Genomic DNA, 17,853 nt, shown 5'->3' on the forward strand with positions numbered 1-17,853 from the left:
TTGTTTTACAAATTGTCACTTTTATGAGACAGTCTTCTCGTCATTAGGGGGAGATAAGAACATCAACATTCTGTTCCTAAAGAACGAGGCTAATTATCATAGACGTCCCCACTATGTCTCATCTCAATCTCATTCTAGATTGTCAAAGTATAACCAAACACTTCCTTTGATCTAGCAAAAGTGATGAGATCACATATATTAGCTACAAATGTGACTACAAAGATGAATGTACCAAATGCACTACTATGGCCGACCTTTGTTCAATGGCGGCTAGCCAATCAATCTGTTATGCACTAGAAGCGTGGCAGATCACTCAGTTTGAAGGATTCACCTCTCCAAAAGTGGAAGAACGTGGCACAAACAAATCCGACTTTCAATCGTTGTCTCAATCTTTTCTATCTCATGAGATTAAATCTGGATTACTCCCAAGACTTGAAGTTCTTGGTCCAACATACTAGTTTGGATGAGTTATGGAATTGGAATGAGATTATCATATATGATGTTTCATTTATATGGTAACTACTGACATAAATGAAAAGCGAAGATAACGAACTGCGTTCCGTTGATTAGTGTCAACGTAGAACTGATTCATCAACTAGAAGAATCAATCTATGATGAATGAGATGAATGAAATAGTGCGAAAGATGCCTTGTGGCGTAAGGTTTCTCTCATACGCCATATGATTGATTGCAACAATATAAATGTGGTTGTAGTCTTTATGGGATCTTGATACGAAACCTACATAGAGCTTCCAAATGACTTACATGTACTGATTCAAATAGTTCTAGACCACAAGAACACCCTCTCTATTCTGATGAGGCTTTCACTTTGTGGATGCAGTACTATCCGAGCGGATGTGGTATACCTAGGGGTGGATTTTGTTGCCAAATTGTCGTGCCAACCGAATTGCCAACCGTGCCATACCGATTTTGTGCCAAATTTTTTGTACCAATCGGCAATGGTACGGTATTGTACCGTACCGAAATTTCATGGTACGGTATTGGTAATGGATACCATTACCACGGTATTACCGTACCATACCGAAAATACAATATAATATATAATTTAGAAATTATATAATAGATAATTATATAACACATATTTATAATATTACAATAATTTGAAAATAAAACCCTACTTATATTAGCATTGTTGTTGGTGACTTTGATCTCTTGAAATTGTGACTTTGATCTCTTGAAATTGTGGAAATCAAACATAAAAGAGTTCCTAATTCTTTCACAAATAGCCAAAATATCTTTGTAACCCCCACTTCTACTTTTGCTAGTGAAAATGCATTTAGCCTAGGGAGGAGGGTTGTGGACCCTTTAGGGTATCCTTGACTCCTAAAATAATGGAGACACTAGTGCGTACTAGTGGTTGGCTTAGGGCAGATGAAGTAAACTTCTACAAGGAACCAAAGGAAGATATGCTTCAATTTTACAAGGAAATGGAAGAAGAGAAAACAAGAAAGATATGCTTTAATTTTTTTAGTAAATTTGTTATTAAATGGTTTTCAACTTTAATTCTTCTTGCTACTAATTAATATGTTTTCTTTGTTTGTAATGTAGGCTTGACACAAACTCAATCTTCTACAAGTTCAATGCCTCCCCCAAAAAGCTTCGACATCTTAAGCTTGAATAACTGATCAATGAATTCTCCTTTTTGAAGTTTACTTCCAATTTTCATTTGGTTTGAAACTTTAATTTATATTTGGATTGTTAACTTCCATTTGTTTTGATTCGTAACTTCTATTTGGATTGTAAGCTTAATTTTCATGATGAATCTTGATGCATCATTTGAATTATTATGTGTGTGAATTGTGAATGATGAATAATAGATGAATTTAATCTATAATGTATGAGATAAAGGTACAAAAAAAAAGTTTTGCCCTTGAATTGGGTTAAAAAAACAAAAACTAATTTTGTTCCAAAACAAAATGGCAATTACCATTGCCATACCATGCCAACCGAACTTTTGGCAATACCGAACTTTGGTATACCGAAAGTTTGGTACGGTGATGGTAATAGATTTTACCAAACCGAAAGTTTGGTATGGTAATTGGTACAAGGGGTTTGGTACAGTAACCATACCGAATCCACCCCTAGGTATACCCATCTAAGTGAATATTCAATCATTTAGGGATATATGCCCCTGCGTGTACAAAATTTGAAATTGCTAAAGTTAAGAAAACTAACTCACACCTGAAGACGGATTTTAAGATGAATGATCTCAGGAAAACTCGACATTATCTCAACCTAAAGTTTAGAGCTAGTTCTTATGGTATTCTGGTCCACCACTCGAACTAGACGTTAAAGCTGTTATGTCCGAGTATACCTTGATTGTCTGTACGCTATATGAAAATGAGACCTTTACAGAGGATATGGAGCATAAGGTTCCATATTGGAACGTGAGGCAACCATATCTAAGTACAATTGGCGTTTGTTGTACGTAGCTTAATGCATTAGATCAGACATCTTATGTGCTGATAATCTTTTGGCATAAAGCAGCACTGCACCTACATGACACCGCCAAATTGGTGTTAAAGACGTTTTTCCGTTACTACGGATTTGGGCTTATCTATCCTTATGCATCTCATAATAGATTACACCCCCTTGACCTTCGGAATGATGCCTACCTTGTGGGATTTGCTGAATTAGACCATCTATCTGACTGCATAAGGTACATTCCCAAATGGTTATGTCTTCACCATTTAGGAACACCGCAATATCTTGGAAGTCAACCAGATAAACCTGTTGTTGCGAAACCTTTGCATCGTTCCAAGACTCGTTGTATCTCATCATGTGAGAGATATGGTCGAGAACTCTTGTTAAGCATGTTTATACCATACTTAGGGCCTCCGTATTTAAACCTCGTATAAATACTCGGGGGGCTCAAATGTAATTATGTAATAAAGGAAGGGGCAAATATGTAATAAGTGAGGAGCCCTTATTCTATAAAAGGGACTCCTCACCCTCACAATTAGGGCAAGCCTTCTCACCCCTAGAGGCCTCACTCTCACCTTACAAACTCCCTCACATTCAGAGAGCCTCATTCTCACATTACATAAGCTCTCTCCCTTTCAATCCTCTCAGAGAAATATAATAATCAGTGTGGACGTAGCCCAAACATTGGGGTGAACCACGATACATCTTGTGTTATTTACTTTCTTGCAAATTCACGGTCGGATTTATGTTGTTCCAAGACCTCCGGTTTTATGCATCAACATTTGGCGCCGTCTGTGGGAATCGACACAAAAAGCTATGTCGGTTCTCTCTCAATTTTTCATCTCACCACTGTGAAACCTTCACAACCTCACCACTGTCCACAGTGGATTTGCGAAACCCAAGAGACAACCAAAATTCTCTATGCCTCTCTCTTGCTTATGATCTCTTTCACTTCTTCAAACAAAACACCACAAACTCTCTCTCTCTCTAAAACTCACGGTGATAAAATACCACCACCCAAACAACTCTCAAACATTCATTGCCACCAGAAAAACTCTCTGACTCTCTGTTTTTGCTTAGTTCTAGAGAGAGGGGGAAAGAGGGATGGCGGCAACCATCGGTGCGGGGCTCAACGGGTTGAACTCGGCAGTCTTCTTATGTGGGGGCAAGAGAAGTCAGGTCTTGCTCTCTGCTACCACCGTTGGAAGCAAGGTTGGTGGTGCTTCTCCTACTCCTAAGAGGTTCATTGTGGTTGCTGTTGCGGCAAAGAAGTATTGGAACCCGGCGGTTAAAGGCAGCGGCAACTTCATCGACCCCGAGTAGCTCGATGGCTCGTGAGTTCCATATATTATCATCCACATTATAATTATTCAAAGTTTGTCACAAATATATGTATGAACTTGTGAGCAGCTTCTGGTCAGCAGCTTATGTTGGTGTTAAATTGCACCAGTGGTGGATCCAGCGTTAAGTTAACGTGCACCGTGGGTGTTTTACGCGTGAGATGTCGTCTGTGTGCTCGATGATACCAGCATCGTTGGTTATGAGAATCTTGCAATACAAGAAGTCGGTTTAGTACCCAGAAAAACAAGTGAAAAAGATTCGATCATCGGACGGTTAAGGTTGAATCAATCGATCAGTTGGCTTTCTAAATGGATGGTCAGAAAAGCCATGTAAAGCTCATGAGGACCCAGTCGTCGCTGACGATTCGATCCTCCATTCATAACCTCAACCGTCTCTCCGACGACCTCGACTCCTGCATTCGCGACGAGCTCGACGTTCTTGAAATGGAAAAGGGGGAAAGGGTGGTGAAGCATAGGTGGGAGGTGTACACTAATAGTCGTCGGATCAGATTACCGAGGTTCTGGCAGAAAGCTTTTAAGGCTGCCTATGAGGAGTTGACAAGTGACCGGAACTCTGAAAAGAAAAAAAAAACCAGAACCACCATATCGCGAAATCGAAAAAAATGGCGGAATCATCCAGCAGCGGGCTGACGTTCAAGCTCCACCCACTGGTAATCGTCAACATCTCCGACCACTACTCTAGGGTTAAGTCCCAGATACACCCGCCCGTCACCAACACTGCGACACCATCAGCGCCCAACAACGGCGCCAATGGAGCAGTAGAAGCAGCCTCCTCTTCTTCCTTCTCCGACTCCTCCTCCGCCTCGTGTCTGCGGGCCTTTAGTTGCGTTATCGGGGTTTAGAGGGGCAACACGGTCGAGATCTTCAACAGCTTTGAGCTCCTTTATGATCTTGCAACTCACTGCCTCGACCACGCCTTCCTCGAGAAGAAGCAAGAACTCTATAAGAAGGTGTTCCCGCATTTTTACGTACTAGGGTGGTACTCTACTGGAACAGATGCTCAGGAATCTGACATGAACATCCACAAAGCTCTGATGGATATCAATGAAAGCCCTGTTTATGTTCTTCTCAGCCCCTTAATCAATGCTGCCCAAAAAGAATTTGGAGGTGGCGGTGAAGAAATTTTCCCGAGACAATCTCCAGGGTAAAGACGACTTTTTGGTTGAGCTCACCATTATTAATCGACCCCGCCAAAGATAACAGCCTATGTTGATGTTTGCCATCTGCCAAAAGAGAAAAGCAAAAGTAAAAAAGGAAAAGCATTTATGGGTTGTCTTCCATTTGGGGGATCCAGCTGAAAGAAGTTTTCCCATCCATTGTTCTCACTTTTTTCGGATTCCCTTGTACTCATTCCTCTTGATGCAGAGATAGACTGTAAACATTAATTGGGTGCACATGCATGACAACAGCGCACATACAGAAAACAAAAGCAGAAAGCAAAAGAGGATAAAAAGAAGCAAACATAATTGCAGTGGTGATGGCATGCAAAAAAGAGAATTATGGGCGTGACCCATTGAGCAGAGAGTCGGATTTATTTTTGAATGATGTAATTTATTTTTAGGGTAAAAGACTATTTACTACCCTCATGTTTCGTGGTTTTCAACATTTAGTACATCAAGTTTTTTTCGTCTCAGAGTCATACCTAAAGTGTAAATTTTGGAACAGTCTCATCATCCGTTAGTCAAACTGTTAAATATGCCGTTAATTGTGACGTGGCGCCCATGTGGACAATGATTGGGCGCCACATGTCAGCCACGTTATTGTTTTCTTTTTTTTTCTTTTTTCTTCTTTCTTCTTCTTTTTCTTCCTCCGACTGCAACTTTTTTTTTTCTTCTTCCTTCTCCTTCTTCCTTCCTCCTTCTTCCTTCCCCTTCTTCTCCTTCTTCCTTCTTCTTCCTTTTCCCTTCTCCTTCTCCTTCTTCTTCCTCCGAATCTGTGGAAGTTTCTTTTTTTTTCCTTCTCCTTCTTCCTTCCTCCTTCCTTATTCCTTCTCCTTCCTCTTTCTTCCTTCCTCTTCTTATTCTTCTTCCTCCGAATCTGCCCAGATTCGGTTTTTTTTTTTTCTTCTTCCTTCTTCTTCTCCTTCTTCCTTCCCCCTTCCTCATTCTTCCTTCTTCCTTCCCCTTCTTCTCCTTCTTCCTTCTCCTTCCTCCTTCTTCCTTCCTCTTCTTCTTCTTCTTCCTCCGAATCTGCCCAGATTCGGTTTTTTTTTTTTCTTCTTCCTTCTTCTTCTCCTTCTTCCTTCCCCCTTCCTCATTCTTCCTTCTTCCTTCTTCCTTCCCCTTCTTCTCCTTCTTCCTTCTTCTTCCTCCGAATCTGGGGAAGATGAAGGTTTTTTTTTTTTTTTGAGGAAGATGAATAAGAAGGAAGAAGGAAGAATGAGAAGAAGGGGAAGGAAGAACGAGGAAGGAAGAACGAGAAAAAGAAGGAAGAAGGAGGAAGAAGGAGAAAGAAGAAAAAAAAAAGTTGCAGTCGAAGGAAGAAGAAGAAGAAAAAGAAAGAAGAAAAAAAAAGAAAAAAAAAAGCCGAATTTGGGCAGATTCGGAGGAAGAAGAAGAAGAAGAAGAAGAAGAGGAATGAAGAAGGAAGAAGGAGGAAGGAGAAAGAAGAAGGAGAAAAAAAAAACCTTCCCTAGATTTGGAGGAAGAAGAAGAAGAAAAAGAAGGATAAGGGGAAGGAAGAAGGAGGAAGAAGAAGAAAAAAAAGAAAAAAAAAACCGAATTTGGGCAGATTCGAAGGAAGAAGAAGGAAGAAGGAAGAAGGAAGAAGGAGGAAGAAGGAGGAAGAAAAAAAAAAAAAAAAAAACTTCCCCAGATTCAGAGGAAGAAGAAGGAGAAGGAGAAGGGAGAAGGAAGAAGAAGGAGAAGGATAAGGGAGAAGGAAGAAGAAGGAAGAAGGAGAAGAAGGGGAAGGAAGAAGGAGGAAGGAAGAAGGAGAAGGAGGAAGAAAAAAAAAATAGTTGCAGTCGGAGGAAGAAGAAGAAGAAGAAGAAAAAAGGAAAAAAAAAAAAAAACGTGGCTGACACGTGGCGCCCATTCATTGTCCACATGGGCGCCACGTCACAATTAACAGCAGATTTAACAGTTTGACTAACGGATGTATGAGACTGTCCCAAAATTTACACTTTAGGTATGACTCTGATACGAAAAAAACTTGATGTACTAAATGTTGAAAACTATGGAACATGAGGGTAGTAAACAGTCTTTTACCCTTATTTTTATTATCTTTCGGAGACATCTATATAACCCCATCAGAAAAAGAAAAAAAAAACTAAAAGCCCAAAATAATGGGCTAGAATGTTATGTGGAGGGCAAAGGCCCATATGCCCAAAAGAGTCAGGCCCTCTATTATCACTCACCAGATGATCAAAAGTACGCCCAGTACTCCAAAATAATTCGGCATGAGCATAACTTATGTCATTCATACATGAACATTCATGAGCATCACCCATGTCAATCATACATAAACATTCATGACCATCATTCATGTCAACATTCATGAGCATCACTCATGTCAACATCCATGAGCATCACTCATGTCAATCAACATAAAACATTCATGAGCATCACTCATGTCAATCAGCTTCGAAAGCTTCATTTACAGAGCTCCAACTTCGAGAGCTCCAGCTTCAAAAGGTTCATTTACAAAGCTCCAGCTTCAAAAGCTTCACTTGCAAAGCTTCACCTACAAAGCTTTAGTGCAGGGTATACAAATACTGCCTCCGAACAACCGCCACTTCGGCCCATACATGGATCCAATTTGAAGTCTCCAGCCAATAGACTCTATTGACCGAAGACTTGGGGGACTACATTATGTACCATATATTGGGCCTCAACTGGGCCTTATGAAAAATACTTAGGAGAATTAGCCCATTATTTATGTACTGAGGAGCGAGCCCTTATTCTATAAAAGGGACTCCCTCACTTTCATTAGAAAGAACCCATCACTTATGTATTGAGGAGCGAGCCCTTATTCTATAAAAGGGACTCCCTCACCATCATTAGAGAACATCACCGCCTACTGAGCAACCGCCTCGCCGCGAGCATCAACTCTAGCCCAGCATTTATGTATTAAGGAGCGAGTCCTTATTTTATAAAAGGGACTCTCTCACCATCATTAGAGAGCATCATCGCCTACTGAGCAACCGCCTCGCCACGAGCATCAACTCTAGCCCATCATTTATGTATTGAGAAATGAGCCTTTATTCTATAAAAGGGACTCCCTCACCTTCAACGCCACAAGTCGAGCCAACCAAGGCAACATAAGGCACAAGCAGAACAGCCTCGCAACATGTGCTACTTTTAGTTGAGTGTCATTTCAGATTGGGCACCGCCTCATATCGAGTATCAGTTTTAGACAACATCTAGTTACTTCGGCCCACACATGGATTGAATTTCAAGTCTCCAGCCAAAATACTTTCTTGACTGAAGACTTGGGGGACTACTGTTTATACCATACTTAGGGCATCCATATTTAGACCTCGTATAAATACTCGGGGGACTCAAATGTAATTATGTAATAAAGGAAGGGGCAAATATGTAATAAGTGATGAGCCCTTATTCTATAAAAGGGACTCCTCACCCTCACAATTAGGGCAAGCTTTCTCATCCCCAGAAGCCTCACTCTCACCTCACAACCTCCCTCACATTCAGATAGCCTCATTCTCACATTACAGAAGCTCTCTCCCTCTCAATCCTCTCAGAGAAATACAATAATCATTGTGGATGTAGCCTAAACATTGGGGTGAACCATGATACATCTTGTGTTATTTACTTTCTTGCAGATTCACGGTCGGATTTACGTTGTTCCAAGACTTCCGGTTTTGTGCATCAACAAAGCATATTCAAAGTCCATGTGATTTTCATCTATCGTTGAGTCCCAATAATGATCAATGAAGACAACGCCGTATGTATTGACCAGATCATGATACATCCTACAAGTTAAAGCCAAGCATATTGTCTCTACATCAGCATGAGCATTCGAAGATTGAAGTCAAGCAGTCTGATCCCAAACAACCTTGCCGACCTCTACACGAAGTCACTACCGAAGTTTACCTTCCAAAAGCTTGTTCGAAGAATTGGTATGCATAACTTTCTCACTTGCGAAGCTTGTAGTTTTATTTGGAAGTTCTGTCAAACTCAGGGGAAGTATCCAGAAGTATACTCACTTGACCTTAATGTACTTTTTTTCTCTACAATTAGGAGCATTTTTATCACTAGGTTTTTGCTACCTGACTAGGTTTTGACGAGGCACCCATCCTAGGTTGGTCATACTCTTGTGTACGCTCTACTTGCGTCCTAAAGTATAGTTTTGACTTAATGCAACTTCTCACTTTTCTCCTTTAGCTATGGATTTTTGTCCCACCTTGGGTTTTGCCATAGCGAGGTTTTATGAGTTTTACCACCCATGCATTCTTCCATTTGTTTTTTAGACTCGCATTCGCTACTTGTGCCGACTAAACGAGACGACTTCATCAACTGCTTCTACATTTTCCTAAAGATCTGATGCGCCATCTACTTGAGTATTTGCATACTCAAGAGGGAATGTTGTGACATATGTTCTAATACATGTTGTTGTTGTGTAAATCTTAAGTAGAGATAGATTAGGAATCCTTCGGGATCTAGAAGATCTTTGCTAATAGACTTTGTATTACTTGGAGAGCAAGTTTCTCTCATCCTTATTACTATAAATAAAGGCACAAAGACTGGGGAATTAATACACAATTCCTCAAGTCCATTCTCCACTCTCTTTCTCTCCATGCCACACCCCTCAGTTAAATATAGGCCACAACATGTTTGTATTTTATTTTATATTATGCTATTTTTGCGTTAACAAGTGAAAGATTTGGATATGTTATTCAATGAGTCAGCCATTATAATTAGATCGAGCTCATCGTCTTGAAAATATTTTTTTTTTCTCAAAATCTATCGATATAGCCTCTGAATCTGACCTAACAAGTTTTCATTTAAAGCATAATAGAATGAGTGAATATGAAGTCTGTTGCTTACGTGAGTAAATCTAACCTAAATTTAAGCAACTTATGAATCAAAGTCGGGAGAAGAGTTTGATATAGGTTGTTTATATTTCTTAAGTAATTAGATTCTTAATTTTCTCCAACTTAATGTTTGAAAGTGGAAAATAAATTTCAAGGATGTCAACTTGACTTGAACGGTATAAGAACTGTGGAAACATAAATTAACCACGCTCACTTATAGAGTGGATCACGTGGATTATGAGCTCAATATAGGTATGCTTGATGGCGTGAACAGACCTGATTCTCAACTATAATGGACTAAGCAGACTAACTCACTGAAGAATAGTGATAGCCCACAACTATCCGGCCTAAAGGATCAAATCTTGTCGAGCACTCATGTAGACAGCTTGGACACATGAAGGCATCACGATCTACTTTGTAGGACGTGGACCTCTCACTAAACTTGACCATTCATGAGTTAAACAAAGTATTTCAAACTTGAATGCATCTTTATTCTTCCACATAAGAAGGTATTTATAGAGAATAAGACACAAGCGTAATTGAATAAGTAAACCTAATTTCTTGAGAACAAGAAAACCTACATCTTAATAAAATAACATAAAATAAAATAACTAAGTAATAAAATAACCCTATAATAAGATCCTCTACCAAGGGAATATCCTTCCACCCAATAAGGGAGACTGCTACGGAGTAGGATTCTCTCCTCTTTTTTTTTTTCCTTCCCTTTGTAAGAATGACTTATATGTGAGTGTCATTTAAACCACAGTGCAGATATACAAGTGAAAGGGTTGTATTATGTAAGGACTCAATTATATGAATTACACCGGATTAATTCTATATTAGAGGGAAAACTAAAGGTGGTTATCAATTCAAATAAAAGGCAGTTGTAACCTACACAAACTGACAACAACTGCATCTCTGATAGGGAGATACAGTTGCAGCATATAAGGTCGATTTTGGTCTCTCTTCTCGGGTACTACTTGTTCTCATATCGAATACCAGTCCTATTGAGAGTATTGAGATACTATTTCTGAATCCAAGAGAAGAGAAGACAAGATCATGGCTTCACTGTCTTCCACTCCAAGTAAATATATTTCTTATACTGTCACAAACTCTAATCATGCACATACTGCATTTAATATGGTCATGCATAGTTTTGATTATCGTTTTAAGCACTGTGGTATCAGAGCCACACAACTGAAACCTCTTTTTGGATAAAGAATGGCTATATTTTTCCGCTGTGCATGACAGTGCTCAATTTTGGTATCAGCATGCAATATTATATCAGTGCATGAAATTCGAATTTTGTGAATTGCATTGTTTGTATCTCTGTTATTTCAATAAGTTATTAACTTGCTTCGTATCATTTCGACATACATATATGTGTATATGCTTAACGATTTATGCAATAAAAGGTCTGAATTGCAAATGAGCACACTAATGAATCATTACTTAAATGTAATTGATGTTGCATTCATGACAGAAGGAAACACTCTGAGATGAGTCTAGTATAACACTAAAGTGTAGGGCTAGATAATTTTCAGAACTTGAAGAATAATGCAGAAAGTGCGATTTACAAATATTAACAAGTAAAATGCTTCCAAAGGAGTGACTTTACTGGGTTCATTTGTATAATCAGTGTATAGTGAGTAATGGATTACAATCTATCTTTGTGCTCTAACTTGCCCAAAGGTACTGTTATAAGGATAGTTTTTGTAGTCAATGACTTGGCTATGCAACATTTGGAACTTATTCATGTATATGGACAGTTTCTTGCCCAAAGGTGTGACTGAGTCTATAGTTTAAGTATGGCAAGAAAATTCTGTAATTATTTCTTGGTCATAGATTTACAAAATTCTCCAAATTTGAAGCAGGTTTCAATATGATGAGTTTGGTTAATGTAGAGAAATTGAATGGCAATAATTTCAAGGCATGGAAGCAGCAGATTGAAATGAATCTTGGTATGTTGGAGTTTAACATTGCATTCAAGGCTCCTCAACCTTCTGCATTGACAGATCAGAGTACTGCACAAGAAAGAGAATTCTTTGTGAGATGGGATAGGGCAAATCAAATGTCCTTACTTATCATGCAGAATTCAATGGAGGAACACATCAGGGGAGGAATTTCTAGTTGTGATTTGGCTAAGAATTACATGGACAGAGTTGAAGAGAAATTTAAAAGGTCAGACAAGGCTGAAACTGGTGCATGTTTGTCAGCACTCATTAACACAAAACATGATGGTTCTGGAAGCATTCGTGAGCATTTGTTAAAATTGGTCAACATTGCAAACAAGTTAAATGCAATGGATATTGAAATAACAGATCAATTTCTTGTGCACATGGCACTGTACTCTTTGTCCAATGATTATGAGCAACTGAAAGTGAGTTATAACACACAGAAGGAGATTTGGAGTATTAATGAGTTAATTGCTATTTGCTGTCAAGAAGAGGAAAGACTGAAGAAGATGAGGGCTAAGACTAGTGACTTTGCCAACCCAGTAAGTGCTGGAAAAGGCAAGGGAAGATTACTACAGTTCACATAAATGAGAATTACAAGGGAAAGAAGCCAATTGCATTCAAGAAGTCTATGCCCACTGCTGGAACAACTTATGGTTCCAAGAAACAGTTCAAGTCTACTGTGATACCTGCAAAAGCTCATGCTACCTCCATTGCTTCTGGACCTAAGAATAATAACAATGGTGTCAAAAGATGTCATTTTTGTCATTCTGAGGATCACTTAAGAAAGGATTGTCCTGGTTTTAAAGCTTGGTTAATCAAGAAAGGTAACAAAATAATAAATGTTTTTGTGACAGTAGAATCAAATATGGTTTTTATTCCTCAAAACTCTTGGTGGTTTGACACAGGTTGTTCAATACATATAACAAATTCTTTGCAGGGATTTCAAAGCCAGAAGAGAACAAGTAAGGAGATCTACAATGTTTATGTTGGAAATGGGAATAAAGTTGCAGTTGAGTCTGTTGGTTCTGTCAAACTGAGATTGTCAACTGGTTATGTTTTAAATTTAAGTAATGTACTTTATGTTCCTTCCATGAGAAGGAACTTATTTTCTGTAATTCAATTTGTCAAGGATGGTTTTTCATTTGTAGGGGATGTTAATCAAATTAAATTTTATTTCAAGAATCAGTTTGACAATCTTATTGGTTATGCATTTCCCAATGGTGATCTTTGGCAAGTTCAATGTTCTTACCATCAAGAATGTTTTAATATAGAACATTCAGCCTCAAAACGTGTGTCCTTTGATGACCAATCTTATATGCTTTGGCATCAAAGACTTGGTCATATCTCGAAAGAAAGGATAATGAGTTTAATCAAGGATGGTATTTTGCCAAAATTAAACCTTAATGAATTTGCAGAATGTATTAACTGCATTAAGGGCAAAACCACAAACTCAACAAGCAAAAAGACAGCAACAAGAAGTAATGATCTCCTAGAGATTATACACACTGATGTATGTGGACCATTTCCAACAAAAACCATTTGTGGGAATTCATACTTTGTTCTTTTCATAGATGATTTTTCTAGATACACTTATATATTTTTTATCTCTAAAAAATCTCAAGTTTTGACTTGTTTTAAAAATTTTAAGTTAGAGGTTGAAAAACAATTGGGAAAATCAATTAAAGTTGTAAGGTCCGATCGTGGAGGTGAATATTATGGAAGGTACACAGAGAAAGGACAACAAAATGGACCATTTGCCCTTTTTCTGGAACAAGAAGGAATTGCAGCTCAATATACAACTCCTGGTACACCATCACAAAATGGTGTTGCAGAACGAAGAAACCGAACCTTGAAGGAGATGGTGAGGAGTATGCTTTCTTATTCACAAATGCAAGAATTTCTTTGGGGAGAAGCAATTAAAACAGCAACTTACATTTTAAATCGCGTACCAACTAAAGCTGTTGCATCCACACCATTCGAAAGATGGACAGGAAGAAAACCTAGTCTATCTCACTTTCATACTTGGGGTTGTAGGTGTGAATCTAGACTCTATAATCCCAATGAAAAGAAATTAGACATGAGGACCACTAGTTGTTATTTTGTGGGTTATGCAGAAAAATCCAAAGGCTTCAGGTTTTACTGTCCTTATTCATTCACCAGAATAGTGGAGAGCAACAATGCCAAGTTTCTTGAAGATTGTGGAGCTTTGCATTCCCATTCTGGGAATTCTTATGAATTTGAAGAGATAAATGATGCATCACAGATCATTGAACAAGCAAATACTAAGATTCTCATACCTGTGCCACTTGTAACTTCCCAGCCAAATAACATTACATCTTTACCTTTGTCGCCAACAAATGCAGTTTCAAATTCAACGATTGTTGCAGATTCATCTCAGCAGCCTACTGCATCCACTTCAGTTCCCGTGTTATCACCCCCTATAGTTCAACCAAGGAAATCCAGTAGGCCTAAGAGATCTGCCATTCCTAGTGATTACTTATGTTATTTGCAGGAAGTAGAGTTTGACATTGGTGATCATGATGATCCAACTACTTACAAAGCAGCTATGGAAAGTTCTAAGTCCTCAAGTTGGCAAGCTGCAATGGAAGATGAACTAGACTCCATGTACAAGAATAATGTTTGGACTTTAGTTTTGCCTCCAGACAATGTACAATCCATTGGTTGTAAATGGGTGTATAAAACCAAGAGGGATTCTCGGGGACAAATTGAGAGATACATGGCAAGGTTAGTGGCAAAGGGTTTTACTCAAAATGAGGGTCCAGACTACAATGAAACTTTTTCTCCAGTTTCCACAAAAGATTCTTTTCGAGTGATCATGGCACTCACTGCACATTTCAATCTTGAATTACACCAGATGGATGTCAAAACAGCTCTTCTAAATGGTAGTCTTGATGAAGAAATATACATGCAACAGCCAATCGGATTCATTGAAAGGGGGAAGGAAGATATGGTTTGTAAGCTTAACAAGTCAATATATGGACTCAAACAGGCCTTTAGACAATGGTACAAAAAGTTTGATCAAGTTGTAGCAGCTTTTGGCTTTGTGGAGAACAAAATTGACAATTGTATCTACTTCAAAATGGTGAAGTCTAATTTTATTTTTATGGTTCTTTATGTGGATGACATTTTACTTGCTAGTTCAAATGTTATTTTACTTGAAGAAACCAAAAATATGTTGTCAAGTAGCTTTGACATGAAGGATTTGGGTGCAGCACACTATGTTTTAGGCATTGAGATTACTAGGGACAGATCCAAGAGATGGTTAGGGTTGTCACAGAAAGCTTATGTTGATAAGGTTCTCAAAAGGTTCAATATGGAGAATTGCAGTGGAGGAGATATACCACTTGGCAAGGGTGACAAATTGTCTTTATCTCAGTGCCCCATTACTGACTATAAAGTGCAAGCAATGAAGGACAAGCCTTATGCTTCTTTAATTGGCAGTGTGATGTATGCTCAAGTATGTACAATGCCTGATTTGTCTTTTGTGTTAAGTGTCTTAGGAAGGTTTCAATCGAATCCAGGATTGGCTCACTGGAATGCAGGTAAGAAGGTGTTGAGATACATGAAAAGAACTCAGTCATATGTGTTGTGTTATCACCATGTAGACGACTTGGAATTGGTATGCTACACTGATGCTGACTTAGGTGGATGCATTGATGATAGAATGTCTACAAATGGATACATTTTCGTACTGTGTGGTGGTGCTGTCTCATGGAGGAACAAGAAACAAACTACAAGGGCAGTATCTACTATGGAGTCTGAATATATTGGCTGTTTTAAGGCAATGAAACAGTGTAACTGGATGAAAAACTTAATTTATGAGATGAAGATTGTGAGAAGCATTGAAAGGCCAATCAAGCTTTACTGTGATAATACATTTGCAGTATTCTTTGCTAAAAACAACAAGAGATCAGAGGCATCAAGGCTTATGGATATTAAATACTTGAAAGTTCAAGATAAAGTCAGAGAGGCTATGATTGATATACAACATATCAGTACACATGACATGGTCGCAGATCCATTGACAAAAGCATTAAATGTTACAGTCTTCAACAAGCATGTATTAAGAATGGGATTGCAGTCGGAGTAATCTGCACAAGTATGTATTTAAGTTGCAAAAGCTGTGAGTAATGCTTAATATGAATTCATATGTTATGTTAATGATGATTAATGCAATTGCAAATGTTTAAAGCAATTAAGATATCTGCAGTATCTTGTGACCAAAAGAAATGTGGGAGTGCTTGATTTACAAGCAATTAAGTCCCAAAATCTTTTATTCTCTCGGCTACAACAAGAATGTGCTGGAGCTTAATCAGTTTGTGGTTTTGAGGTATAAACATTGTATTCAATGTTGTGTAGCCTTAAAACTCGACAGATGAACTCGCAGTATATGGTTGTAAAAGTCACTTAATTTATACTATCTGTGATCACATTTCACTTTTATATTTTACAATTAAGAATGATGGTTTAATCTCACTCATGTGGGAGAATGTAAGAATGACTTATATGTGAGTGTCATTTAAACCACAGTGCAGATATACAAGTGAAAGGGTTGTACTATGTAAGGACTCAATTATATGAATTACACCGGATTAATTCTATATTAGAGGGAAAACTAAAGGTGGTTATCAATTCAAATAAAAGGCAGTTGTAACCTACACAATCTGACAGCAACTGCATCTCTGATAGGGAGATACAATTGCAGCATATAAAGTCGATTTTGGTCTCTCTTCTCGGGTACTACTTTTTCACATATCGAATACCAGTCCTATTGAGAGTATTGAGATACTATTTCTGAATCCAAGAGAAGGGAAGACAAGATCATGGCTTCACTGTCTTCCACTCCAAGTAAATATATTTCTTATACTGTCACAAACTCTAATCATGCATATACTGCATTTAATATGGTCATGCATAGTTTTGATTATCGTTTTAAGCACTGTCATATTGGTTTAGCTGTAATCGATCCTTATACATATACTTGTCTACACCCTTCCCTCCCCTCTTATTTGAACGGTCATGGTTAAACCACGTCAACATCTTATATTAATTTTTTTATAGAAAGAGAAAGACAAAATAGAGAATGTGAGAGGAGGAAATGGAAGGGGATGGAAAGAGGAGGGGAGAGAATCTTAGTCCGACTGCTACACCAGTTGGCCTGCCAAGCACTGACCTGCTACAGATGACCAAATGATTTTCTTCCTAATAAATATCCAACTCACCAAACTCACAAAAAGCGATTGGTAAGGGTCCAGCTGGCCTTTTACTATAGTGGTGGAAATGAGTTAAGTCTTTGCATGACGGCGTAGGTTCGAACCCAGTCGGTAACTAATCTAACAAAAATCTATCTTTTGACGAAAAAAAAAAAAAGGGTCCAACTGAACTCAGAACCCTCTTCTACTATTCAATTTCTCTGGAACACTTTATTAGGTGAGGCCATTGGGCAAACAGCAGGGGGATTTTGTCAACTGATCATACGGGTTTTTTCTTTTATTTTTTTATTATTTTTTTATTTGCAAGTTCTCCAGTCAATTCCTACTTTGCCAAATTTCTATCCACAAGAATTTAGTAACTTTAATAGACAATATAATTGTCGTTATAATAGATTTTGAATGCGGATTAATTTTTGTTATCATTTGCACCTAGTTAAGATACTATTTAAGCATGTTGCTTCTGCCATACCGGTCTATACTATGCAAACTGCTAGCATTCCTATCAATATTTATGATTCTCTTGATAAAATCAATAGAAACTTTCTTTGGGGTAATGTGGGTGATAGAGCCAAACCTCACCTAGTGAGTTAGAATAAAGTTTGTTGTCCTATGATTAAAAGCAAAACTAATGAAAATGGCTTGAAAACTTTGAGTTTTAATGATAAGGACAAAATAAAGGGTAAAGTGAATAGTACCAGGAATGACTTTTTAGTGTAAAAATGTGGTTTTTCGTTAAAGTGAACAGTACCGGGTGCTTTTCGTTAAAGTTCCCATGATTAAAAGGGGTCTTGGCATTAAAAAAGCAAATCAAATGAATAGGGCCCTTCTTGCTAAATCAGGTTGGAGGTTACTGAATAAGGA

General features: G+C 38.2%; 2 protein-coding genes across 2 annotated transcripts; both read left to right on the forward strand.

The window, feature by feature from the left end:
* The first annotated feature begins 4,407 nt into the window (after positions 1-4,407).
* Positions 4,408-4,953, forward strand: LOC103402076 (COP9 signalosome complex subunit 6a-like). Its single transcript, XM_070813026.1, has 2 exons — positions 4,408-4,612; positions 4,781-4,953. Exons 1-2 carry the CDS (start codon positions 4,408-4,410, stop codon positions 4,951-4,953), a joined length of 378 nt encoding a protein of 125 aa, XP_070669127.1.
* Positions 4,954-10,532: 5,579 nt separating this feature from the next.
* On the forward strand, positions 10,533-12,899 carry LOC114821647 (uncharacterized). The gene is made up of 3 exons (XM_029094621.2): positions 10,533-10,884; positions 11,675-12,582; positions 12,696-12,899. Exons 1-2 carry the CDS (start codon positions 10,860-10,862, stop codon positions 12,340-12,342), a joined length of 693 nt encoding a protein of 230 aa, XP_028950454.2. The 5' UTR covers positions 10,533-10,859; the 3' UTR covers positions 12,343-12,582; positions 12,696-12,899.
* Positions 12,900-17,853: the final 4,954 nt, after the last annotated feature.

The sequence above is a fragment of the Malus domestica genome, chromosome 15 (genome assembly GCF_042453785.1).
Source record: "Malus domestica chromosome 15, GDT2T_hap1".
Classification (NCBI taxonomy): Eukaryota; Viridiplantae; Streptophyta; class Magnoliopsida; order Rosales; family Rosaceae; genus Malus; species Malus domestica.